General features: G+C 39.2%; 3 protein-coding genes across 8 annotated transcripts; all 3 read right to left on the bottom strand.

The window, feature by feature from the left end:
* Nucleotides 1-436: 436 nt before the first annotated feature.
* On the bottom strand, nucleotides 437-8,342 carry LOC135676523 (ASI1-immunoprecipitated protein 1-like). Of its 4 annotated transcripts, none has more exons than XM_065187805.1 (3): nucleotides 7,899-8,342; nucleotides 1,282-1,829; nucleotides 437-813 (listed from the first exon to the last, which is right to left on the bottom strand). In XM_065187805.1, exons 2-3 carry the CDS (start codon nucleotides 1,735-1,737, stop codon nucleotides 661-663), a joined length of 609 nt encoding a protein of 202 aa, XP_065043877.1. In that variant the 5' UTR covers nucleotides 1,738-1,829; nucleotides 7,899-8,342; the 3' UTR covers nucleotides 437-660. The 4 variants fall into 4 exon arrangements, with proteins under 4 accessions (XP_065043877.1, XP_065043879.1, XP_065043875.1 ...); XM_065187807.1 differs by having other exon boundaries at nucleotides 1,282-1,770; XM_065187803.1 differs by having other exon boundaries at nucleotides 1,282-1,845; nucleotides 7,899-8,341.
* Nucleotides 8,343-8,677: 335 nt separating this feature from the next.
* Nucleotides 8,678-9,937, bottom strand: LOC135584503 (uncharacterized). The gene is made up of 3 exons (XM_065187802.1): nucleotides 9,437-9,937; nucleotides 9,171-9,356; nucleotides 8,678-9,111 (listed from the first exon to the last, which is right to left on the bottom strand). Exons 1-3 carry the CDS (start codon nucleotides 9,935-9,937, stop codon nucleotides 8,830-8,832), a joined length of 969 nt encoding a protein of 322 aa, XP_065043874.1. The 3' UTR covers nucleotides 8,678-8,829.
* Nucleotides 9,936-18,657, bottom strand: LOC135584501 (probable receptor-like protein kinase At1g49730). Of its 3 annotated transcripts, none has more exons than XM_009407066.3 (11): nucleotides 18,529-18,657; nucleotides 16,085-16,636; nucleotides 14,700-15,002; nucleotides 13,999-14,260; nucleotides 13,877-13,929; nucleotides 13,720-13,787; nucleotides 12,394-12,483; nucleotides 12,238-12,322; nucleotides 11,047-11,562; nucleotides 10,870-10,936; nucleotides 9,936-10,440 (listed from the first exon to the last, which is right to left on the bottom strand). In XM_009407066.3, exons 1-10 carry the CDS (start codon nucleotides 18,608-18,610, stop codon nucleotides 10,908-10,910), a joined length of 2,040 nt encoding a protein of 679 aa, XP_009405341.2. In that variant the 5' UTR covers nucleotides 18,611-18,657; the 3' UTR covers nucleotides 9,936-10,440; nucleotides 10,870-10,907. The 3 variants fall into 3 exon arrangements, with proteins under 3 accessions (XP_009405341.2, XP_009405340.2, XP_009405342.2); XM_009407065.3 differs by having other exon boundaries at nucleotides 9,936-10,376; XM_009407067.3 differs by having other exon boundaries at nucleotides 9,936-10,376; nucleotides 13,999-14,251.
* Nucleotides 18,658-24,971: the final 6,314 nt, after the last annotated feature.

Here is a 24,971-nt window from a genome sequence, read left to right as displayed (position 1 = left end):
TTACACGATAAAACCCTATGGTCTGATCAGAAATTATCTTTCAAAATAACATTGTACAGATCTACTACTACGATTGTTCGAAGCAATTGGTTCTTGGAATCTACCAGAATCTCAAACCAGAGAGAGAGAGAGAGAGAGAGAGAGAGAGTGCGAGAGAGAGAGTACCTGGAGAAGGAGATCGTTTCTAGGGATTCACCGTTTGGAAGATGGCCCATAGGACCTGAGCTTGGGTTGACTGTCGATATAGCGTAAGGGAAAGATTAGCTGCATGTCGGCCCAAGATCGAGAAGAGCATTCGGCTCAAACCCGCTCGGCCTAACCCACTAAAAGATCAGATAATCTCAACGAGTGCTCGACATGCACCAATCCGATCCAATTGGGTTGGTTTGAACACTTTAGACCTAGGAACAGGGACATTTATAGAGAAACCGGGTCGAATAGAAATCGTACTCACTCATCTAAACTTATCAGCCACTGCAACAGCATAAGATAGGGCCGGAATGCCTCCATCTCACATCCAAAAATATCGTAGGAGCATAACATGGTTCACCTGCCAATTCACGGCATCTAACTGTAGGAACTCTAGATGGGCAGAAGAAAAAGCTGCCAAAACACACTAATCAACCATCAGAAGACCTTCCACAATCAAGATTGGAGGCCTCAGTCATAATCTAGCCTGACGCCATAGTGCCGCGCCAACCGTGACGTGGTGCCATCTTGCACGATGCTTTCTATCATCTCGTATTTCTTGTAGTTGGTCTTCAGCATCTCCTCCTGATGTTTTGCAAGCTTTTCCTCTTCTTCCAGTTGATGCTGCAAACGGGCAAGAAAAGAAGTATGTCAGGACTTCCCCACTTGAAGCAAACAAATCAGCAGCTAAAAAATGCTGCATCACTATGGACCCATGAACTCAATTATCAAACTGAACAAGTTACAAACACCCAATGATCGATTGGGTCTAATCTCTTGTAGCAAACTGGAGATATGATCAAACTCAATCATACAAATGCTATACTTCATTCAGAATGAGCTGTTGTGGATATTCGTTGGTAGACAACACAAATTATATTAGTTTTAGCATTTTAAGAACTATCCAGATTGTTAGATGCTTATGAATAACACAATGTAGAATGGGGAGAAAATGATGCAAGAGAAAAACTGACAGTTCCCTAGTGGCAACATTAAGTTGCCTCATGCTTATAAATATTGAATTTGATTCCCAAAATTAATTTACCAATTAAATAAATCATGATGTGGCTGGTAAAGTTTTCAAAAACTTACCTTAATCAGTGCTAAATGTTCTGCATTGTGCTTCTTGCAGAGTTGCTTCAGCTTCTTTGCCACCACAAAATCTGCATCCGAGGGGTCAACCCAACGCACCTGTATTTTTCTATCAGGCGGTGGAGGACGATCAGCAAACATTTCAATCTTTGCTGGCTTTGCCCTTACAGGCCTTGGCATTCCTGACATCATGAAGGGGTAATTTGTCATCTCAGAGATAAGGGCCTTTGCTTGCTTCTCATTCTCCATCTCAACCAAGGCAGACTGTGGGATAGGATATGGTATAGTGTAGTTCGGAATAAATTCCACATTCATCACATTCCCAAATTGACCAAGAGCTTGTTTGATCACAGCAGTTGTCACCTGAGTGGAGAGGCTATCGAGGAACACTGTTCTACTCACCTTCTCCTCAAACTCAGCATATGTCTTTCTAGCTTCCTCTGAAGATGTTGTCATAATGACTACGGTCTAATCTTCTGGCAGCAAACTCTGGTAATGAGAAATTTATATTTCCTCTGAAGATGTTGTCATATTGGCTACTGTCTAATCTTCTGACATCAAAATCTGGTAATGAGATGTTTTTATCTCTATATGTATTAAAAGCCAAATGAAAATAAAAGCAAAATTAACATTTTATAATCTATGTGCAAACCAAAAAAAGGTAAAAACACAATTGGTGGAAGAATCATCCCACCTCAAATTCCCTTTGTACCTCTCCTCTCTCCCCTATCGAGATCTCTCCACCCTTGGTGAGAAGAAGCTTCTCAGGTGTGACAGTATGTTTCTCTTAACTTCCTCTTCTTTCCAATGATTTTAAAAGGCGCTCGGGCACTCGCCTACGTGCTCGGGCGAGGCGAGGCGAGGCCCGAGCGCCTCGCTTCATTTCCAGGCAACACGCTTCAAAGAGGCGCTGCCTAGGCACTCACCCGAGCCCAAGCGCCGGGCGCTTCGGGCGAGCGCCTGGGTTAAACTAGGCGACCGAACCAGCAGTTTAGGTCTAGTTCGATCTCCGATGCTTTAGTTGGTTCAATCGAACCAACTAAAGCACCGATAACAGAGCGACTTCCCCAACCCTAACCCTGCTCGCCGTTCACGCTGCTCGCTGTCGCCGCTCTCGCTCCCGCTGCTCGCTGCTATCGCTGCCACTGTTGCCGCTCGCCGCTCTCGCTGCCACTGCCTGTTAGTTTGGCAAGTCCCATATTCCCACATCGGGAAAATCAGACTTGTTATCTCCTATTGGAACTATAAATAAGGGTTTGAGCTTTGAAGTTAGATGCACCACATGCACCACAAGTGGCACCACAAGAAAAACCTAAGTGTTTGCTTTAGTTTAAGTCCATACTCATTTAAATAGTTTGGACTTATAGTTTGGTTTTTCTTGTTTAGTATTTTCGGGTGTTTTATGGCCATGGAACATCTTCCTAAGACATTTGTAATTGTCCCTCTTTTGCAGTAGTAATTTGCTCCTCTTTCGTCCGTGGATGTAGGTCAAAGTCAATTGACCGAACCACGTATATCTGGTGTTCTGGTGTTCTTGTCTCGCTTTTATTCTTTCCGTTTTATTATCTGGTTGGGTTGCCAAAATTACCTTGTGGTAAATTTCCTGGGGCTAGCTCTAACAAACTGGTATCAGAGCCTGGTTTCGGGATCTTTTGGCAACGATGATAATAACAAAGATTGTTGTCGAGAAATTCGACAGAAATGTCAACTTCGACTTGTGGCAACTCAAGATGGAAGTCATTCTAGTTCAAGACGGAGTTGATTTGGTACTACAGGGAGCCGAGAGCATTCCAGATGATATGTCAAAAGAAGAGCTTGCGGGTATGGATAAGAAGGCCCGATCAAGCATCATTCTAAATCTCTCTGACGAGGTTTTACGGGAGGTAGCTACGGAGACTACGGGTAAGAGCATGTGGGACAAACTTAAAGCCTTGTACATGAAGAGGACAGTGGAGAATCGTCTCTACTTGAAGCAGAGTTTGTATATGCTTCGGATGATTGAAGGTACATCTATACTCTCGCATCTTGATAAGTTTGATTCTTTGGTTATGGATTTGGAGAATATAGATGCAAAAATTGATGATGAGGATAAGGCTTTGTTACTCTTGTGTTCTCTTCCCCAATCTTTTAAGCATTTCCGTGATACTTTGATTTATGAAAAAGAAACAGTTTTGTATCAAGAAATTAAATCTGCACTGAAATCTAAGAAGCAGATAGACAGGAATATCACTGGGGAAAGTAGAGAGAATCAGGCTGAGGGTCTAGTTGTTAGGGGGAGAATAGATAAAAGAGAATTTGACAGTAGTAGATCTAAATCTAGATCTAAATCCAGACATAGAAATTTGGAATGCAGATATTGTCATAAAATAGGGCACATTAAATCTGATTGCTTTAAATTGAAAAATAAATTAAAGCAAAAGGAAAAATTTGTTGAAAAAACTACTGAATCCGCTGAAGTTAGTGTAGCAACTGATGAGATTGTTGGAAATATTTTTTCTGCTATTGATGACAGGACGAGGTCTAAAAAAGAATGGACTTTAGATTCAGGTTGTTCTTATCACATGTGTCCCAATAGGGATTTGTTTTCCACATATGAATCTTGTAATGGTGGAATTGTTTTGATAGGCAATAATACCGCATGTGATGTTGTTGGTAAAGGTACAATCCGAATTAAAATGCATGATGGTATTGTGAGGACACTCACTAATGTTAGACATGTTCCTGATTTAAAAAAGAATCTCATCTCTTTAGGCACCCTAGAGGCCCTTGGGTGTAAATACACAGCTGAAGGTGAAGTTTTGAAAGTTTCTAGAAGTGCTCTTGTTGTTATGAAAGCTTGTAGGTCTGGTAGCTTGTATATTTTGCAGGGAACTACTGTCACAGGCTCAGTTGCAGTTTCGTCATCATCATTGTCTGATTCTGACATCACCAAATTATGGCATATGCGTTTGGGTCATATGAGCGAAAAAGGTTTGAGCATATTGAGCAAAAGAGGTCTACTTTGCGAACAGAGTATTGGGCCACTGGACTTTTGTGAACACTGCATTTTTGGAAAGCAGAAAAGAGTCAGTTTCACTTCTCCAGCAGTTCACAAAACGAAAAGTACTCTTGACTATATTCATTCAGACCTTTGGGGTCCAGCTCATGTTCAATCTAAGGGTGGTGCCAGGTATATGTTGACTTTCATTGACGATTATTCCAGGAAAGTTTGGGTTTATTTTCTGAAGCATAAAAATGATGTTTTTCTAACATTTAAACAATGGAAGGCTTTGATTGAGAAGCAAACAGGTAAACAGATTAAGCGGCTTCGAACAGATAATGGCATGGAATTTTATGAAGGTGATTTTGAAGAATTCTGCAAAAATGAAGGAATCGTTCGGCATCGCACTGTTAGGATGACGCCTCAGCAAAATGGTGTGGCCGAATGTATGAACAGAACACTCTTGGAGAGAGCGAGGTGTATGATCTCAAATGCAGGGTTGACAAAGGACTTTTGGGCAGAGGCGATTAATATGGCCTGTTACGTTGTTAACCGCGCTCCTTCTGCAGCACTTAACTTTAAAACTCCGGAGGAAGTTTGGTCAGGTACTTCTGCTGATTATTCTGATTTAAAAATTTTTGAGTGTCCAGCATACATGCATGTAAATGAAAGAAAATTAGAGTCTCGGGCTAAAAAGTGCATTTTCCTTGGGTATGCTTCTGGGGTGAAAGGATACAGATTATGGTATTCTGATCCCAAATCCCCAAAATTTATAATCAGTAGAGATGTTACTTTTGATGAATTGTTTATGTTATCTTCCAAAGAGGATTCTACTAGTTGTACAAATGATAGTGCGCAGAAGCAGGTGGAGCTTGAGATTGGTAGTTCAGATTCTTTGAAGTCGAACTCTTCTACTCAAAGAATGCCAGTAGGTGGTCCCGAGTCTACTGACGCAGATGATCCAGAGGAAGAGCAATATTCCATAGCTAAGGATAGACCACGGAGAGATATTCGACCACCACAAAGATATGCAAATTTGGTTGCATATGCTTTGTCTGTTGTAGAAGAAACATGTGAAGTTGGTGAGCCTACTTCCTACTCAGATGCAGTTTCTTATGATAATTCCGCTAAGTGGTTGATTGCGATGAATGAAAAAATAGAATCTCTCGATCAGAATAGAACTTGGGATCTTATGAAGCCGCCTTCGGGTAAGAAAATTATTGGATGCAAATGGGATGCCATTGCTGAGGGAAAGGTCCTTGTTAAGAAAATTCATACGAAGGACAATCCAGTTGATATGCTTACGAAGCCTCTTCCGGTTTACAAGTTCAAGCAGTGCTTGGACTTGGTTGGTGTTCATTGTTGGTGATTGCCCGTTGGGGCTTTTATGAAGAAAGTTGAGCAAGTTTTGTTGGGACATGCCAAGGTGGAGATTTGTTAGTTTGGCAAGTCTCATAGTCCCACATCGGAAAAATCAGACTTGTTGTCTCCTATTGGAACTATAAATAAGGATCTGAACTTTGAAGTCAGATGCACCACATGCACCACAAGAGGTACCACAAGTGGCACCACAAGAAAAACCTAAGTGTTTGCTTTGGTTTAAGTCCATACTCATTTAAATAGTTTGGACTTATAGTTTGATTTTTCTTGTTTAGTATTTTCGAGTGTTTTATGGCTTAGGAACATCTTCTTAAGGCATTTGTAATTGTCCCTCTTTTGCAGTAGTAATTTGCTCCTCTTTCGTCCGTGGATGTAGGTCAAAGTCAATTGACCGAACCACGTATATCTGGTGTTCTGGTGTTTTTGTCTCGCTTTTATTCTTTCCGTTTTATTATCTTGTTGGGTTGCCAAAATTACCTTGTGGTAAATTTCCTAGGGCTAGCTCTAACACTGCCACTGTCGCCGCTCGTCGCTCCCACTCCCGCAACCGCTGCTGTCGCTGCCTCTGCCGTCGCTCCCGCTGCTACCGCTGCCACTATTGCCACTCCCGCTTTTCTCAACACCCTCGGTCTTCCCTTACACTCTTCTCTTCTCTTTCGCTTCTCCTCTTTCGAAATCGAGAGTATACTATTAACAGTATACAGTATAACACTATTATTTTGATTTTAATACTATTAATTTTAATATTATTAATTTTTAGGGTCTCACTTCACTCGGGCAAGCGCCTAGCGCCTCGGGCGTTTTTGGACCGTGGCGCCTAGCGCTTGTTAAATCACTGCTTCTCTCCTAATTCACTTATGTTTCCACCAAAAAAGATGACCACCTTATACAGCCACTCTACCTTTTCTTCTGCCTCAGAATACCCTGGCTTGTTGTTTATAACTTTTAGGTGTCATAAATCATGTGCAAAATCCACTTCTGAAATATCTGGAAAATTATTTTGGTGTTTAGTGACGTTACATAAACCTAGGCCTGATCTAGGTCACGATGGGCCAAACATTGGGTTAATTTGCAAGTATTTCCTTGACATACTTGATACCAGTGCAACCCAAAGCCAAGCACTTTTCTGAACCACCAGAATACAATGCAAAAACTCATACATTCACAACATATATATATATATATATATATATATATATATATATATGTATATATATATACATATATATATATACATATATGTATGTATATATATATACATATATATATATACATATATGTATGTATATATATATACATATATGTATATATCAATATATGTATGTATATATATATGTATATATGTATGTATATATATATGTATATATGTATGTATATATATGTGTCTATATATACATGTTTGTATATATGTATATAATGTACAAAGGAATAACAAAATTTGCAACTACCATGCAATGTTTTCAAAAGGCTATCAAGCAAGGCAAGGCAAGGCTGAAGCACCTTGCAAAACCTTTGAGTGAGGAGTTTCAATGAAGTGCTACCCAGGCACTGGGTGCCTCGGGCAAGCGCTCAAGTGATGATGGGATCAAGTTTGTACTTGATTCGATTGAACAACCAAGTTGGTTCAATCGAACTACCTAATCTTCCCTAACACAAAACCCGCCCCCAGCCCAATTTGTCTTCGAAGTGAAACCCTATGTACGTCGCTGCCGCCTTTGTCCGCAGCCACCACCTTCGTCCACAGCTTCCTCCGTCGTCATCGTCGCCGCCTTCATCAATAACTTTTGTTTGTCGCTGCTGCCTTCCTATGCAATTTCATCCACCACTGCCTTCGTCCACAGCTTCCTCTGTCGCTGTTACCACCTTCGGCAGCAACTTCATCTGCCGCCCTCTCCTTCCCCCACCTTCCTCCATAGCCACCAGTTACTATACTTCTCAGTTCCCTCTTTACTCCGTCAGTTACTCTATATGATTTCAATTTGATGTGTCATTTTTATTTTTATAATCATATTTATCAACTTTAGTTCATCCCAAAGCAAAATAATTGAGATTTTAGTGTCCGAAAAGATGATACTGACGAAATTATTCAGCCAAAGTAGTCGGCAAGTGGTAGGAACTAATCGAACGCTGTAAAGTTGCTAGAAATTATCTTTCGGAAAACAGGTAACAGATCTACTACTTTGATTGTTGCAGACAATTGGTTCTCTGAACCTACCAGAAGCTCAAACTAGAGAGAGAGAGAGGAGAGATATAATACCTGCAGAAGGTTCTTCTCACGGACGGCGGGGAGATCTCGCTTGGAGGAGTCAGAGAGCGAGAGAGGCACGAAGCCAAAAGACGAAGAAGCACAGAGGACGAAGGAGGGGGAGGGGCGCGGCGACGTCGGGGTGGCACGGCTGGGGGCGCGACAGTGAGAGGAAAGGAGAGATGGAGATGCACGAAGAAGGAGGGAGGGAGGGAGGGAGGGAGGGAGGGGCAGTGGCGGAGGCTCGGCCGGGGGCGGCGGCGACGACGAGGAGGTAGAGAAAGAGGAAGCGTAACAGCGGGGAAAGGAGAGGATGGAGGGAAGGAGAGAGGGAGACGCAACGTCGGAGGGGCGAGGCGAACCGTCGACCGCCTTTGCACACGGAGGTAGAGAAGGGAGGATCGCCGATCTAGGGTTATGGGGGTCGTAGGCGACGCGGGGCGGGCGTACCGAACCTTCTCCAGATAAAAAAAATTGCCCAAACCAACGGACCGGTCTGACTATACCTTGGACCGGACCCAGTCCGGTCCAGCAAGTCTTGATCCGGCTAAGTTGAACTGAGTAACCCCAATCCCGTTGGACCAGAATGATCTGGACACGTCGGCTTAATAATAACAGTTGGCATTATTGACAAATAAATATGTTCGATGGTCTAAACTTTTAATTTAGTTTATAGAAATATTTGGAAATCAGACGGCCACAAAAAAATTCCTTTAGTTTCTTTGTTAGAAATCATATCAATAATTGTCTTGTGATGAGTAGATTGAAATGCTCTTTTTTTTCTAACTAAATTAAGAACCAAAATAAACCAGAGTTGATGCCATCATATAAAGTTTTTACATGCTGAAAAAGATCCCTCAACCCCACGAAGAACAATGATGTGAATCAGCCAAAGAAATGTCTCATGTCTTTAAATTGATTGAGGAGAGTGTTCGTATGCTCTTCAATAGTACTGACAAGAGTTCTTTAGTGAGCCACGGGTGTTGAGCTTAGCCGGTTTCATGACCACCTTGCACTGCACCCCAATCTCGAACTTGGGCTTCACCAGCTTCCCCAAAACATAAGCCCTCGACTTCACCATGAAGCTGAGGCTCAAGGGAACGGTTGCGACACTCCCTGGGGAGCTTGCCAGGCTTGGCCCTCCTCCATATAATGGCACCTTTTTCCCCAGCACCACCACCTCAACATTTCTCTGGCTCTTCCTTGACTGGTAGAAGTTGTTCATCTGCAGCAGTGTCAGTGTGAGAAGATATTTCATTGAGAGAGAGAGGTGGTTCTTCTTACATCTCCGCCGGCCAAGGTGAGTTGGTCGTAGCTGAGAACGAAAGGCGTTGCGCTAACGTGGACGCCGAAGAAAGTCCCGGTGTTGCGGAAGGAGAACCTGACGGTGGAGTTCAGCGTGGCCATGTCGGTCGGCACGAGCGACGCATCTGTGCCGGCTTGGATGATGAAGTTCTCGAATCTGATGCTCTGTCAAAGGAATCGAACAAGAGACTCACAACTCATGCAAGTCCTGCAATTGTGGTCTACGAGAGGATCCGCAACTTCACCTTCATGGTGATCTCAGGCTTCTGAGATCGGCTTGCACCCCAAAGGATGAGAGCAAAGAAGGAGAAGAGGATGACAAACCCAAGGAGGAAGGCCAGATAGTAACACCTCCGGGGTAGCCCCTTCTCCTCCCGCTCATCCTCGAGGAGGCCTTCTTCCTCGATGGTGGCGCACTCCTTCCACGCCTTGTCGCTTTTACTGCGGCCTCCCTTTCTGTCATCGTGGGATGACATCTTCCTGGGTCCGCCGCCGGGCTTGATGCCCCCCGAGAAGCGGCTGGAGGAGGAGTCCCGGGACTGCGGGCCGACCGACGAGTGGGAGTGCCGCGGCGAAGCCATCGGGCTGAGGACCGGCGTAGAGTGGAAGGACGTCGTCGCCGTGGTCTTCTCGCCATCGTGGGAGTCCCTCGACGGGCTCTGCACGTAGTACACCTGCCTTCTCGGCGATCTAGGCGGTGATGACGCCGCTAAGCTCGTCACCTCTGAGTCTGCCTTGGCATGCATCTCTCTCTCTCTCTCTCTCTCTCTCTCTCTCTCTCTCTCTCACACACACACACACACACGCACACACACACTCTCTCTCTCTCTCTCTCTCTGTTTCTACTCGAGCGATATATATTAACAGCACCTACTCATGACATTATTTCCCGGTTGATTTGTCTTCGTTCTACTGATGCGGATGAGGGAAGGCTTGGAAAAGGAAGAAGAAATGAGCAGGGAAGTGGGCTTGTGTTGCAGTGGTCGCAGATGGGAGCAGCAGAAAGCATCTTTGCTTTTGGGAATGGTTTAGATTTGGACGAGTCCCACGTTATGAACAGCAATACACCCATGTGAGGTGATTCGTTTTGACAGATCCTTCATAAGCTGGATGGCTATGATCCCTCTCCATGTGAGTACTCAACGAGTGTGACTTGGAGTCGGATTCACCATTCGTCTTCTTCAGCTGCATTAATCCAAAGTTGAAGGCGTCAAAGGAATAATTGTTTAACATTCATTTCGGTTTGTTCCTGCCAAAAACAGCTTGTAAAGTAAAATTGCTCAAAAACAGAACCTCATTTCAAGGATTTTCTTGTGCTAAGATGACTTGCAAGAGGAATTTCCAGGAAACAAGAAAAATAATTCAGTACAAAACATGCATTTATCATAAACACTTCACCAATCAGACTATTTTTATTTAATCAACCAACTAGAAAAAGTAAGTGGGATTGGGCGTATTATGCAATGCAGAGTAATCTCTGATAAGTTTACTTAAAAGAAATAATTCTATGCAACTAAAATTGAATAAGAGCAATGTAAAAACACATACAACAAATAATATCCATGCAAAATATATAATTTGGCTTCAGAAAAGTTATATTTTTCCACAATAATCAGCTAGAAACACAACTTTGTCAGAAGCATCAAAAACTAGTAGCATATACATTTGCAACACTCACCTTAACAAAAATGTAAAATCTTTACTGCAGCTGAAACTTTAGCATTTCTCCAACAGGTCATATTCAACTGGGACATCTCATAACATAGGAAGGAGTGAGCTTTGACACAGCACAACTTTGGAGCTTCTGCTCTGCTGAAAAGCTTAATCAAGAAGAGGAACTATAGAGAGAACATACCAGGGGGAGATTGTGGTGACCCACTCTCAAGCAGGACACTCCGACTACAGTAGGATCTTGAAGTACTCGACGATGATTGTAAACATCTTACATCACCACTATAAGGAATCACCTCGTTTCTATGTATTCTCGCTTCGCTACTCCTTCCCCCGACATAACCATCACCTTCTTCATTTTCAGAAAAGCCGTTTTGTACTGGATCCAAATGCTCAGAGAACACCCTGAGTACTTGCTTGATTGATGGCCTTGCTCGCCCTTCTTTATGGGTGCACCATTTTATCAGCTCTACCACCATATGCAGCTGCTCAAAGTCAAATGAGTCCCCAGTAGCAGGGTCTACCAATTCAGGTAACCTTGAATCTGTTGCCAAGAATTTCTGAGACCATTCTACCAGATTCCTGTTCTCATGTATCGCTCTCCTCCCAGACACCAGCTCCAGTAGTAAAACACCATAGCTGTATATATCACTCTTCTCCGTCAACTCTTGAGTCACCACATATTCAGGATCCATGTACCCTGCATATTAATGATTCAATTATTTTCTCTAACAGAAAACAATTTGAATTTATATTTAATCTGTCGAGCAAGAAATTAGTGAGCAGTTTTGAGTTAAATGCAAAAATTGCTATTTGTAGTTCAAGCTAGGCACTAAATTTAGGCAATTGGTGGATAAGCAAGCAAATGAACTGTTTGGCTACATGCATTTGTAATGCTGTAATTCCAAATGCAGGAATTACAATGAGCATTGACATGTTCCAATGAGCAATTGGATAGGCAATTTGGTTACCTGTCATGTTACAACATAAATGATTTCTGTAATATTTGATGCTGCAAAGAGACCGAGTATCTGAACATTAAAGAATACACTATATAGCAGAAAAAGCTTAGAGAGAGAAAAAAAAACTCCAGTACAATAACGACTCATTACCGTACAGAAATTATTATTCAACAACTAGAAAGACCAGAGCTATGAAGTTTATATTAATCATCTGATCATTTTGTTTGTAGTTTGCCATGGCTCGTATATTTAGTGTCTCCAAAGTAGATGACTTGATCACAGTAGTTTGCTTGTATTAGTCTAATCCAAAATTTGAATTCAACCCTGCTAGGTAGATAACACTCCATAACAGCCACGTATGGGGTTTTAGCAAAATGGTTTGAGCAATTATGATAGGGCTCAAAGATACATGCCTGGAGTCCCACGGATATCTGTATTTACTGGCTCAAAGCTGATTGCATCACTTCTTGAAGCATGTGCAAGGCCAAAGTCAGCTACCTATATACAAACAGTGCCATGATCCACCAAATCTAGAAGTAAAATACAGAATCAAAATGATGATAACTTACTTTGGCAACAAATTTTTCATCCAAAAGGATATTACTTGATTTTATGTCTCTGTGGCAGAGGGGAGGATCACAATAAAAATGAAGATATTCCTGCAGTTTAAAAAGATTGACAACTCTTTCAGCAAAAGCACATTAGAAGAATTATTATTTTAACAACCAGGATAGCATACAGCCTAACCAGCAACAGGTTTCAGTTGCTGCATAGGATTTCACAAAGCATCCAGGACCAGTAACAAAACCACTACAATCAACAAAAAAGGAAATAAAACAAGAACTAGAATCTAAAATTTCAGCGCTCCCTGACTGCTGGTGGCCCTCTGCCAAAGAACTTCACAATAATTATGAATGGTTTACATCATACTGAATAGTTTGTAAATCGCTTCCAATGACAGGTTCAATCAGTTCTTCTGGCTGCTATGGCGTACAGCCTAATCCATGGCAAGGTTTTAGTCAGTGCATTAGTGTTGGTGATAGAATTAAATAGCAATTACAAAGCCAAAACTTGAATTGAAGAGAGAAATAGAGAAGCACAAGTATTATTTTTAAGTACTTCCTTGCAGCTGCTTGCAGCCTTCTGCCTAAAGACATGGAAACTTTTCTTTAGCAAATAACTCATTAGAAAGGGATCGGGTGATGTGATGAGTGCAAGAAGCATAAAGCATCTGTTAGTAGCAGAATAAGTGGAGTAATAGCTACTGCATGAAAATTGACCTCTCCAACAAAGCTCCAGAGTTAGACATCAGTAGAAGATGAGACTGAAGAAGTTCAAAGAGATTCTCGGAGTTCATTCCCAGAAAAAAAAAAAGTGTTCATTTTATTTCTTACTGGAGCAACAATTAAAGGCCATAGACAATCTCCTTCAGTTGCAGATGGCATATGCTACAATTGAGAAGTTGTTCTAAATATAGGGCAACAAGAGATAGCAGATCAAGAATGCATATCTGTACAACAACAAAAACATGCTACAGGTGCCATCACTTAGGCTTGAGTTAAAGAAGGATTGGGAGCTCCAAAGAAGTTAGCATAGAAATTCCACATGGCAGACTTCAAGCTTTGACAAGCAAGTGCACATGCCATAAACTACAATTGAAAAGCTGTTCCAAATGTAGAGTAACAAGAAATGGCAGGTCAAGTATGCATATTTGTAGAACAAACATATGCTATGGGTGCCATAATCTAGGTTTTGAATTATTAGAAGAATTGAAGTTCCAAAAAGAATACAGAAGAAATTTCACATGGAAGATTTCAAACTTCGATAAGCAAGCCTCAAAAATCCAGTGAAGATATCCTAACGTTTCCTTTGTTATGCCAATATTAACTAATTACCAGAGCATTGGCCACATCTATTGCAATTTGCAACCTTGTCCTCCAACTTAATCTTTTTCTTCCTGATGCTGCATCAGCAATAAGTATGAGACTATGAGTGAAAAAACAACTCAACGTGTAACTCAAGTACAGGAAGCAACAAAGTTCGAGGGTTTACAATGAAGATGATCCTTAAGGCTTCCATTCTCCATATATTCATACACCAAAAACCTAAAACAAGGAAAAGGTATTACACGTTCAGGTTTGATCTGAACAAATTTACAAAATCAAATTTTGTACCTCTCATTTCTCTCAGCACAAAAGCCCTTGAGAGCAACAAGATGGCGATGATGGAGTCTTGCGAGAAGCTCTATTTCCCGGCAGAATTCTTCCTCACCTTGCTTTGAAACTTTGTCCATTCGCTTTACAGCAGCTATAGGGCCATCAACAAATTGGGCCTTGTAGACAGTTCCAAATCCACCTTTACCTATGACAGTGCTAAAATTCTCTGTTGCCTTCTTCATTTCCTTATAGGCAAATCTTCGGAACATAGCTGATGGACCTAAAAGAGTTTCTCTAAGACGTATTGGTGTGAAACTTCAAACCCAACTAGTTATGTTGTGACTAGAGAAGCCCATAGTTAATTTAACAAGAGAATGAAGCTGACATTAACTTGAATTGTATCACTCATCGAGTTTGTAGCCCATCAACCTTCTTCACAGGAAAACCCAACGATCAACAAGAGTTTCACATAAAGTATCTTATAAAATTTACCAACTGAAGCAATTATCAGGATTTAGGTTTGCTACCATAGTTAGAAATTGGGAAGCATGAAAAATGTTGTTTGATTCCCAAAACCATTTCTCCTATTTCATTATTCTCAGTAATACTAGATGGTATTTTCACTTCAGTTAAACAAACTTTAAGCCTCCAATGTCTTTATAAGCATAATGAACTGAAACATAAAACAGATGTATATGAGTATAGATAAGTGATAGAACCTTCTTGACACCTCCGGACTTGATTAGGTGGGAAAGCATTCCATGAGTTCTCTGTGGGAACATTTGCATTCTTGAGTTCTCTGCTTTTTTTACGTATAAGCAGTATCAGAACCAGAAGTAAGAGAACTGTCAGGCCTATGACCCCAACACCAATTCCTGGAACCAGAGTAAGGTGGTAGGTGTGACGAATTTTGTTCATAGGAGAAGCATTTAGTTGTTGCCTTGGAGCTCGAGCAGAAATAGAACTTGGAGAAGATGTAAATTTTGGAGAAGATGTAGGAGCAAGTGATCCAGACGGTGACACTGAAACAGTCAACAAATCATAATTACTTAGGAGGAATATTTTAAAGCAAGAATATATAGGTAAGTAAAAAATCAGACTAAACAGAAAATTAGTTAAAATGCAAATCTGAGCCAGTAGTTGCTGACTATCATTAATTGATAATGAATTAATGATACATTAGTATCAGAAATAACAGTGTTCTCATGATACCAATAAGATTGGATCGAGCAATAACACTCAAAATGCTTCAAAAGCAGTACAAAGTTTTTCCCTATAATGGTTTCTCTTAAAGGGGGCACGAGATGTTTGTTGCATTATTTCTAGTTATCTGATTTAGGATGTTTGTAAATCATCATAATTCCTATGCCAGAGTCGGGCATCTCATTAGAATATCTCTTATATTGATGTTCTGTAGTGGCGACTTTGAGAAAAGTATACCCTCAGCCATAAAATTCCTACTAACGCTGTAATAGATATCAGCCTGCAAAATCTCAGGTTGCCATTTTTATTTTTCCCAATTTTTCTACATAGCATATACCCTTCTTATCAGTTGAACCACCCAAGGACCATGCAGTTGCCATTACCAGCATATCCAACTTTCGCCACACTGGCCCTTGCTCTTACAACTATAAACCCTATAATATTTCTCACAGTTAATTTCAAGGGCTATTACCAATACATTTGTATGTTCTAATTGTTTATTCACCTAAATAGTTGTACCATGCAATTGCCTACTAAAACTAGAGCTTTGCAAATGTTTCTGGTAGCACTTAAATTTTGTTTTATATTTGAGAGTGTTAGTTGATCACATACTGAGGAAAGACACCTCCAGATCACTAGCTTTGATCTGACAGATGTCTTTGTCAATAGTTTTATTCCACAATTGCAATATATAACCAAATGGTGGGAAAGGCTTGTCAAAACAATCCTACATTTCAGAGTTTCTTTGATTTAGTAGTAAAACCCACCTCAACACACTTGTGAATTTTCAACGAGTTTGCTGAATTCTTAAGAAACCATAATGCATAAATGGCATTCAGGAACATATATGAACAATTAACTTTGGAAAGATATATGCAACTAAATCTCAAATTTATCAAACCTGGAAAAATACTAAGCCCTTGAACACCAAAGAAGCAAGCGGCCATATCAACAGCAGAAAAGTTGCCACCTTGGTTTGCAAGTGTCACAAAAACTGCATCACGACAGACACTTAATGTGATATTATCATCTGTTGCTATGAGGTGGTGAAGATATATGATGCCAGAGTTTAGGCACCTCTTGCAACTATTATCTAATGAAAGGGGAACATTACAAGTTTCAATAACATCACTAAAATTGGGAGATTGCATCATTTCCAACACAGTTTCTCTACCCTGGCACTGATAAGAAACTCGAATTTTTGACCCCAGACCACAAAAAACAGAGGCACTAGCTGGAATGCCATATAAGCTTAAGGTTTCCGGAATGGAACTAAGGCAGCCTTCAGTGACTGCTGGTGGAACACCCAGTCTGCCAGTTGCATTTGCAAATTGAGCAATAGAAATTGCAACAATGGCATTAAGATAACGGCAGCATTTTCCTCGCTCATTTTGATTTGCACAAGCAGATGATGCTAAACTGATGTTCGACCAACTAAAGTCCAGGGGGCAATCTGCGTGATACAAATGAATCGATCATTTTAGATAAACAGAATCTATAACAGCGAAGAAATTGGGAAAATAGTAGGACCACTTGGTAAATTCAAGCAAACAGCAACTTTATATCTCTATGAAAGAACAGCTACTAAACAGTTTTAGATGAGTAGAGAACTGTATAAGGAAACACTCATTTTCGTGTTGACCCATGTAGTTTAACCCTTCTAATTCTTTTTATTCTAATTTTATAGTTCTTTGAGCTTTAATTACTTGATTATTTTTATCTCATTATCCACTTTTCTGTGGTCCATCACAGTGTAGCTTGCTCACTATTAATTACTGACCATTTGACCTTTTACACCATCCAACATAAGCATTCTACAAATAAGCCATATTTGGACTCAGCTGTGTGTCCATATGAAGATAACATTATTTCACAATATACACATATTTGAACATGACAAAAGGCACAAAGTTTGTAGTATCAAGAAATTTGAGATGCAGATATGGGCCAGGCAAGAGGGGTGGCTCATGAAAAGAAGCCACTAATAAATATGTCTTTTGAAATAAAGTTTTAGTGAACTTTAGCATCTCAAATATTTGAGAACAATTAGTTAAGAAGATCATGTATAAAAACTAAATTTATATGCAACTGGTAAAAGGTTAGACATTATATTTGAAGTATTGCTTTATGACATAAAATCTACTTATTTGAATTTTTGTCCCCTTTAATCTTAAGTCACATAGATTAACATGAACAATATCTATTCCCAGCCTGCGAAAAATTTATTGATAACCGGTTGATCCTCTATAATTCATCACACTAAACATTTTCTTTTATGCAAAGAGTAAGCAATGAATACGGGATTCGAGCCCACGACCTTTAAATAAACTATTAAGTTCTTTACCAGCCAAGCTAACTGACACTTCCACTGAAGATTTGAGTCATAAAAACAACTTTTTTTCTTACAGGGATAAGGTTTTGTACATTGGTTCTCCTAGAACCTAATTAGCAAGAGCCCATGCACCAAGCTGCAATTTTAGTAGATCCAACGATATTGTCTTTTTCCATTAAATATGATATGTAGGTTACAAAATGACATGATCCATAAACAACAAGCGCTTCAGAGTATATGGAATTTGCAATGCCTCTTAACATTTTAGTCTTGGTTGCAAAAATTTGTTGGTTTCGTAAGGGAAGCTAAAGTCCTTTGTCCAATTACCAATCAGATAACCAAGGACAACCTAGTAAAGGTAATGGGTGGTTACTGTAGACCTGATTTATACCATGCATACAAATCACAGTCAGCTACTATTATAGGATCACTAAGGTTCTTCAATGTAGTTTTCTCATCCAAGATCCGCATATACCCACTTAAAATCGTTACCTTGACCCTCACTAAGTCATTGCTCCAAGTGATCTACGGTGAACTATTCAACTCCAGTATTTAATCCTGGTCCAACTATGGAGACGAAAATTGGCATGACCTGCTTTAATTTCTCTTGATAACTACTGATCGCCACTCTAGAGACAATTAAAGCAAAGAATGCATGCTTGTCAGGGTAAAAGAACTCCTAAAGCAACAACTCAACTAAAGCTGGAAACTTTGATCAATCCACAAAAGAAAGAGAAGCACCACCTTAGTCGTTCTTCGCCTTTCTCACAACAAAAGGTTCACACATTACCACAGAATAAGAAGCAAACAAAACCAAAAAGCTCCGTGGGTAATGAGCTATGGAATGCAGCATCATTGTCGACGACGGAGACAAAACCAAGAGAAAGCAGCCAAACATCATTAATACGGCTCCATTTCCCATTCGAAACAAAAGAGGAATGAAACAAATGAAAACTAGGCCTTTGGCGGCCAAGCCGCATAAAAAATGGGAGAAGGAAGCGAGGAGAACTCACCCCCCGCGATCGCCCTCGATCTGCTGCGGGATCCGAGGGAAGCCAATGCCAGGAACAGGAACAGAACATAGGCGGCCGGCATGGGAAACGGAGCGAGAGAAGGAGAGGAAAGTGAGCCGAGAGCGGACTGCGGCGTCCGAGTGTGGTATGGTATGCTCACCCCCTCTCCTTTATTGGCCGCGAACCCTGAGAGCAGTCCGGGTCTGGTCACCGTCGGTGAGCCAGAGGACGACATCCGGTTTGTTTGAGCAAAATAATCAGACCCCCCGACGTGGACCCGCGCGGTTCAGAAACGGCCGATCGGGTGCGCTGCGATGAATAGGAAACAGTTTTTTCAGATGACGTGTGAGTATACTATTGACAGAACAAGTGGGTCCACTGTTGCTGGTTCATGGATATGCACTGTGGAGAAAAGATAGAATGAGATGGTGAAAAGGGACTGACACGGATGGCACGGGCGAAGCATAAAGAAGGCAGCGCGGGGAAAAGGAATGCGAATGGCTTCGGAGGCGGTCTCGGCTTTGTTTAGGCTTTTGAAAAGGAGAGTTCGCACGAGCCAAAAGAGTCGGTCCTTCCAACGTAAAATAAAATAAAATTCGATCTTTTTTATTTAAAAAAGATTTTAAAATAAGGATGAATTCTTTAAAAAATATATTTTAAGAATTTTCTGCAGAGAGTCTACTTTGAAATTTTCTAAAATAATATCCCTAATTAATAAAAAAAAAATTATCTTTTTTGATCGGATTTGCCATTGCCTAGCTCTTGACAAGGATTTATCATTGCGGGCTTACAAGAATTAATAATTTTTTCTTAAAAATTTTTGTATAAAGGTTAATCGTCCTTCTTTATTATACACGATGACATCTCTATCGACTTGAGGCAAGTATTATCGTCATAGACCATCGAGTTTTAGTTAGATAACAACAAAAATGATGATCAATCGAATAGGTTGAATAGAATGATCATTTAAAAAAAAAATATCGTTTCAAAAATTTTCAAAGTAAAAGTGCTTTATCAAAAAATTTGAAAAGTAAATATTTTTTTTTCAGGAATTCACGCTGGAAAATATGATAATTTATTTTAATTATAATTTTTCATGGAACAAAAATGAGAACATGTGCAGCTAAAGTAGAGATTACTTTGGGCAGTGGGGTAGCGCCATAAAGTTGCTTTTTGTGAGGGTTGGTGGATGGTCAGCCTTGACGCAATGGCCTTACTCATTAGCTCCTATGATGAATGTGGCAGAAGGAAGCAGATCCGATTCATTTGACTATTTTATTTTCTTGGACAAGCTTTAAAAAGATGAGCTTTTGATTCTTTGGTCGGAATATTAAGATGGGTGCAGGCTAACATTTACATCCATAATACTATAACATTTGTAATATAATTCTGCATATATGTCCCTCAAATTATCAAAAGGGATATGGAGAAAAATGATAAATGTCTTCTTATGATTCGTGTCATCTAAACTTACAGCAGCCACAAGGATACGGTGAACCTGCAATACGAACATGATGACTAATCTCTTATGAGATCAAGAGTTAGGTTGGTGAAGTATTATCGTTGTTTCGGATATGAAATCACATGAGATAAGAAGGTATGAGATCAATATTGATGCATCATACTTACCATGTGTCACAGTACGTTCGGAAAGCAACCGAGACACTATGATGCCAATTTAGGAGAGTTGTGATGGTGATGATAGTGTGGAGGAATTGATGCCCACTTAGTCGCGTCAATTATGATAGTTACATGTCAATATCTCATTAGTACCTATCAAATATTCTTCTCCTATTAGTTTGAGTTAGATAAATAAATATACAATAATATGAAATATGTAATATTTTTAGTATTATAATATAAATCACAAAACATGAATGCAAATTAGAGCTAAAAAATTATTATAATTGACCAAGATTAACTATAGTTATAGATATAGATCTATCTACGTATAGGGATATATATAGCATGATTTACCCACAAAAACCCTATAATCAATTTTTTTTACCGAGGAGTCTTTTTTTAGAATTTACTAATTGGCTCCCTAAAAATGACAAAAGGACAATATTTATAGTCCCCTAAGGATTATCACATGGTATTATATGTTTTAATTGTGGTTCTACCCAAATTCAATTACAAAATTCTCAAGTTATTACCAATGAAATATTATTCATATCATATTTGCTTGTTATCTTAGATAATTGATGTAAGTTGGACAAACTTTATGATGTTCTATACATAATGAACTGTGTTGCACAATCAACCTAAAAAATATATCAAGATCAATTTTAAAAAATAAAATATTGATGTGAGTTTCAGAAACTTTATGTTGTCAGTCATAATGGACTATGGGTATACTCAATTAGAAAATCATGAGTGGATTCTACAATAAAATATAACACATTTCAGTTATGAGTTCAACTCACCTCAATTTTTCATTGTCAAAAGAAGATAAAATATAATTTTTTTATTTGTTTATTTATTTTATAGATTTTTATAATTTAATTTAATATTTTTTTAAAATTTTATTATATTAAATAACATACATAACTCTCAGACATACTCACAACCTGTCATCCGTGCAACACATTTTCATTTGATTATATAATCAAGTGTAACACAATTAATTTATTGAGCATAACACCATAAAACACATCCAACTCGTCTCAAATTTTTATAATAAAAAGAAAATATAATAGAAATAATTACTTTGTTTTTTTTTTACTTTTGGTTATTTTAGGTAATTTAAAGTCTTATTTGGGGTTTTGATTCATGTAAGTTGATGGTTAACTAATCCATCACAATGCCCCATTTAAATTGGAGATCACTATTTTGCAACCCTCTTCTTCTTATTTATAATCTCATATTAAAAATTTTAAATATTCAAAAGCTATCCTATTATAGACAAATATATCTGTTCTTAATTTATAACTTAATTATGATAAATCTTTTTACTCCTTATAATATATATATATATATATATATATATATATATATATTTCTTTTTCTTTCCTCTTAATCATCGAAAATGACATAAAATGATAAAAAAAAGATATAGAACAAAATGAGATGAACTGAATCAAATAGAAAAAGGTGAGAAATAGTTTTTAACGTTTATTAAATTGATCTAACGTTTTTAGGGTTATGTATATTATGTAGTAACCTAGAAGATATTATTTTTTTAAGACTTTGAAAATTAGCCGGTAGGATACACAAGTGGTGTGGAGAGGCAACAGCAGTACTCATTTAAATTTTGACAGCAGGAACACTCCTTAGGTTAAAAAATAAATCATGGGAACTGCTCTAGGTCAATTACTTATATATATATATATATATATATATATATATATATATATATATATATATATATATATATACCTTCACCTAATTTCTTTTTAAAAAATATTTGAAGTACTTTATATTACTGAGATGACAAGGTCAAATATTATCATTATAAGCATGTTTGAAAAAAGTAAATTCAAAATATATGATAAAGTTCAACATCATACGAGTACGTCACCGACATTGAATAATTGACTCCGAAAAATAACATTTTTTTCTATTGTTATCGTTTCCATGAACCATGAGAGCCGAAGCCTACGAACTCTCACCCATCACAGCTCTTCAACTTGCGGATAGAGGCTAGACGTGGGACCCACTCGCTGTAACTTCAATGACGAGGCGGGTAGGTGATCGACTACCATGGGATCGCGAAACTGGCAAACAAGTGTTTCGGGCCGGGACACGGCCACGTGGCGGGCTTCGGATGGTCAGAACGAGCGTTACTGCGTCCGATTTCAGTCAGTTCACGCCGCAGGCCGTCGCAGTCTTCTTCGACGCCGCTCAGTCGCACCGTTGTCGCGCTTGACTCGACCTCACCGCAACCCGGTCCGTTCCTACTCCCATATAAGTACTTCGGCTGCCTCTAATAGAAATCCCGTTCCAATCTCACGGCCGCAGAAGCGAAAAAATGGCCCTTCCCCCTTCCTCCTCGTCTTCGTCGGCTCGTCTCTTCTTTCATCTGCGGCCAAGGTATAACCTCTTTCTCTCTCTGTTGGGTGAGTATCTGTTCGTCATATCCATTTCGATTCTGTTGCAGCTGGGGGAGGGGTGCTCGGCCGACCGGGACTGCGATGGCGACCTTGGCGTTTGCGTGAGCATCCGGCCGTACGATCCGAGATCCAAGGTCCGCATTCGTCACTACCCGTTTCCAATCCGTAATTTGGGGCTTTGAGTTGGGTGGTTTCGTTACCCTGCTAATTTGGGACTGGGATGTGCACAGGTGAAGGATCTGCCGTTCAACGAGTACTCGTGGTAGACGACACATAACTCATAAGGTATATTTTTGGGTCAAAGAAATGTCATAAACGATGTCACGTCATGCTACAGTCGAATCAGCAAGGGGAATAACCCCACGCGTCAAGTCAGAATCTATACCAAAGCGTTGTTTGGTATGTCTCGTCCCGGAAGCTCGGGACGGCACCGTCTGACATCGTTCCGCACGTCCCGGGATGACACAAAAGTATCATCTTATCTCTCGAGGATCGATCACTATGCCAAACCCGCATACGACTGACCCTCGTACAGTAGTATAAAAGCTCTTGGCCGGCATCCGGACAGGGAAGAAGACAAAAAGAGAAAAATAACTACTTACTTGCTCGGGCTAAAGTCGGGAATCACCCGACAAAGGTTATTATTGTAGGAAAGCAGTCACCCTCGAGCCACGAGCATCCCGACATGGGAGTTGTCATCCAGTGTACGAAGTGAGCCGCTAACCATCTTGGAGACAAAGAGATGCTATTTTACATCAACGACACCTGAATCGAGAAACGCTGATCAACACCCCGTCACGAGGGCTCGGCTGACCTCGGCATCAAGCTTAGCCGATCGAAGACTCTCGACATCGACCCGTGGACCAAACCGTACTGACTCATCAATCACAACACATCAGTTCACCAACACTACCCTTATCACTTTCACCAACCAGCGATACGACATCACTTCCCAACTTTACGTACGCTTCTTTGTTCTCCCGCATGTTCACCTTTACTTTCGAATTCTCTTTCCCCGACGAGGCTTGTATGCCTTGCCAAAGCTGTCGGCATCGTACACAACCCGCGGCCCCTGATAGTCTATTTAAACGTGGCTACGCAGCACGTGAGTCTGAAATAGTTTGCCCACAGGACCTGTATAAAAGTCGGTCCCGCGCTCGTACGATGGAACAATGTCAAAGTTTTCAACCCTTTCTACGTCGCACGACTCTTAAGTTACGATCTTGCCACGCCACCTTGGCTCTCGGCCCAAGAGCGAGCTGGGGCGGTACCAAAAGTCCATCATCTTTCGTCAGAAAAATTGGGACTATAGAATCTCGGAGCTTAAGATAAAATGCAAATATTTAAAAATTCAGATGATATACATTCTATTTTTTATTAATAATCTTTAAGTAGTATTCAAAATATTATCCATTTTTATTTTTATTTTATTTTTAAAAAAACATATATACTAGTTACTTCATTAAAATTTCACTTATCATTATATAGTAAATTTTAAATAAATCAAATTAAGAATAAATATAACTAAGAATAAATTATAAAAAAATAACTCAACTATATTTATGCTCAATATTTTTAAGCTTACATCTTTATGAGATAACTACATCCGATTGACCAAAACGATAATAACTTATTCCTTCAACACTAATTATTTACTTATTTAAAATTCTTCCAACTAAAAAGTAAAAATTAAAGGTCAGAGATTAGGGTAAAATAGAAATATAATTTAGAACAAAATAATATTTGAAATATAAAGTACTTCGAATATTTTTTTAAAATAAGTTAGGTGAAATTATATATGTATGTGTGTGTGATATCCATCAAAAGGATGGTAATTTTATATATACATATACATACATATACATATATATACATATATATATATATGTGTATATATGTATATATGTATATATATACACATATATATATGTATATATACATATACATATATATGTACATATATACATATATACATACTATATATATATATATATATATATATATAATCTGTATATGAGTCATTTACCTAAAGCAATTACCATAATTTAGTTTTTAACCTAAGCAGTGTTCCTATTGTAAAATTTAAATGAATTACAAGAGTCTCTTCCTACTATTCATAATTTCTTATTATTTATAATCTCTCTAATTTCGTTTTTTTTTTTTTTTTTCTTACCCACAATCCCCGCCCGTATACCCTACTATTATTAGCTCTCCCCACCACTTGTGTAACTTACTGGCTAGTTTTCAAAAGCTTAAAAAATAATATTTCTGGGTGAATATAGTTGACCTAGAAAATGAGGTGTTCTAGGTTATTACATAATATACATAAACCTAAAAACGTTAAATCAATTTAATAAACATAAAAAATTATTCCTTACGTCAAAAATCTAT

The sequence above is a fragment of the Musa acuminata genome, chromosome BXJ1-6, assembly GCF_036884655.1.
Source record: "Musa acuminata AAA Group cultivar baxijiao chromosome BXJ1-6, Cavendish_Baxijiao_AAA, whole genome shotgun sequence".
Lineage (NCBI taxonomy): Eukaryota > Viridiplantae > Streptophyta > Magnoliopsida > Zingiberales > Musaceae > Musa > Musa acuminata.
This window is presented reverse-complemented; position numbering and strand designations above follow the sequence as displayed.

Excerpts from the sequence above, each read along its gene's own strand:
- LOC135676523 (XM_065187805.1), bottom strand. The coding sequence starts at position 1,737 with ATGACAACATCTTCAGAGGAAGCTAGAAAGACATATGCTGAGTTTGAG. Across the intron at positions 814-1,281 it reads AACATTTAGCACTGATTAAG|CATCAACTGGAAGAAGAGGA; the intron begins GTAAGTTTTTGA and ends GCCCGTTTGCAG.
- LOC135584503 (XM_065187802.1), bottom strand. The coding sequence starts at position 9,937 with ATGCATGCCAAGGCAGACTCAGAGGTGACGAGCTTAGCGGCGTCATCA. Across the intron at positions 9,357-9,436 it reads AGCCTGAGATCACCATGAAG|AGCATCAGATTCGAGAACTT; the intron begins GTGAAGTTGCGG and ends TTCCTTTGACAG. Across the intron at positions 9,112-9,170 it reads TCACCTTGGCCGGCGGAGAT|ATGAACAACTTCTACCAGTC; the intron begins GTAAGAAGAACC and ends ACACTGCTGCAG.
- LOC135584501 (XM_009407066.3), bottom strand. The coding sequence starts at position 18,610 with ATGCCGGCCGCCTATGTTCTGTTCCTGTTCCTGGCATTGGCTTCCCTC. Across the intron at positions 13,930-13,998 it reads TGTGCTGAGAGAAATGAGAG|GTTTTTGGTGTATGAATATA; the intron begins GTACAAAATTTG and ends TCCTTGTTTTAG. Across the intron at positions 10,937-11,046 it reads GTCACCACAATCTCCCCCTG|TTGAATATGACCTGTTGGAG; the intron begins GTATGTTCTCTC and ends GAGATGTCCCAG.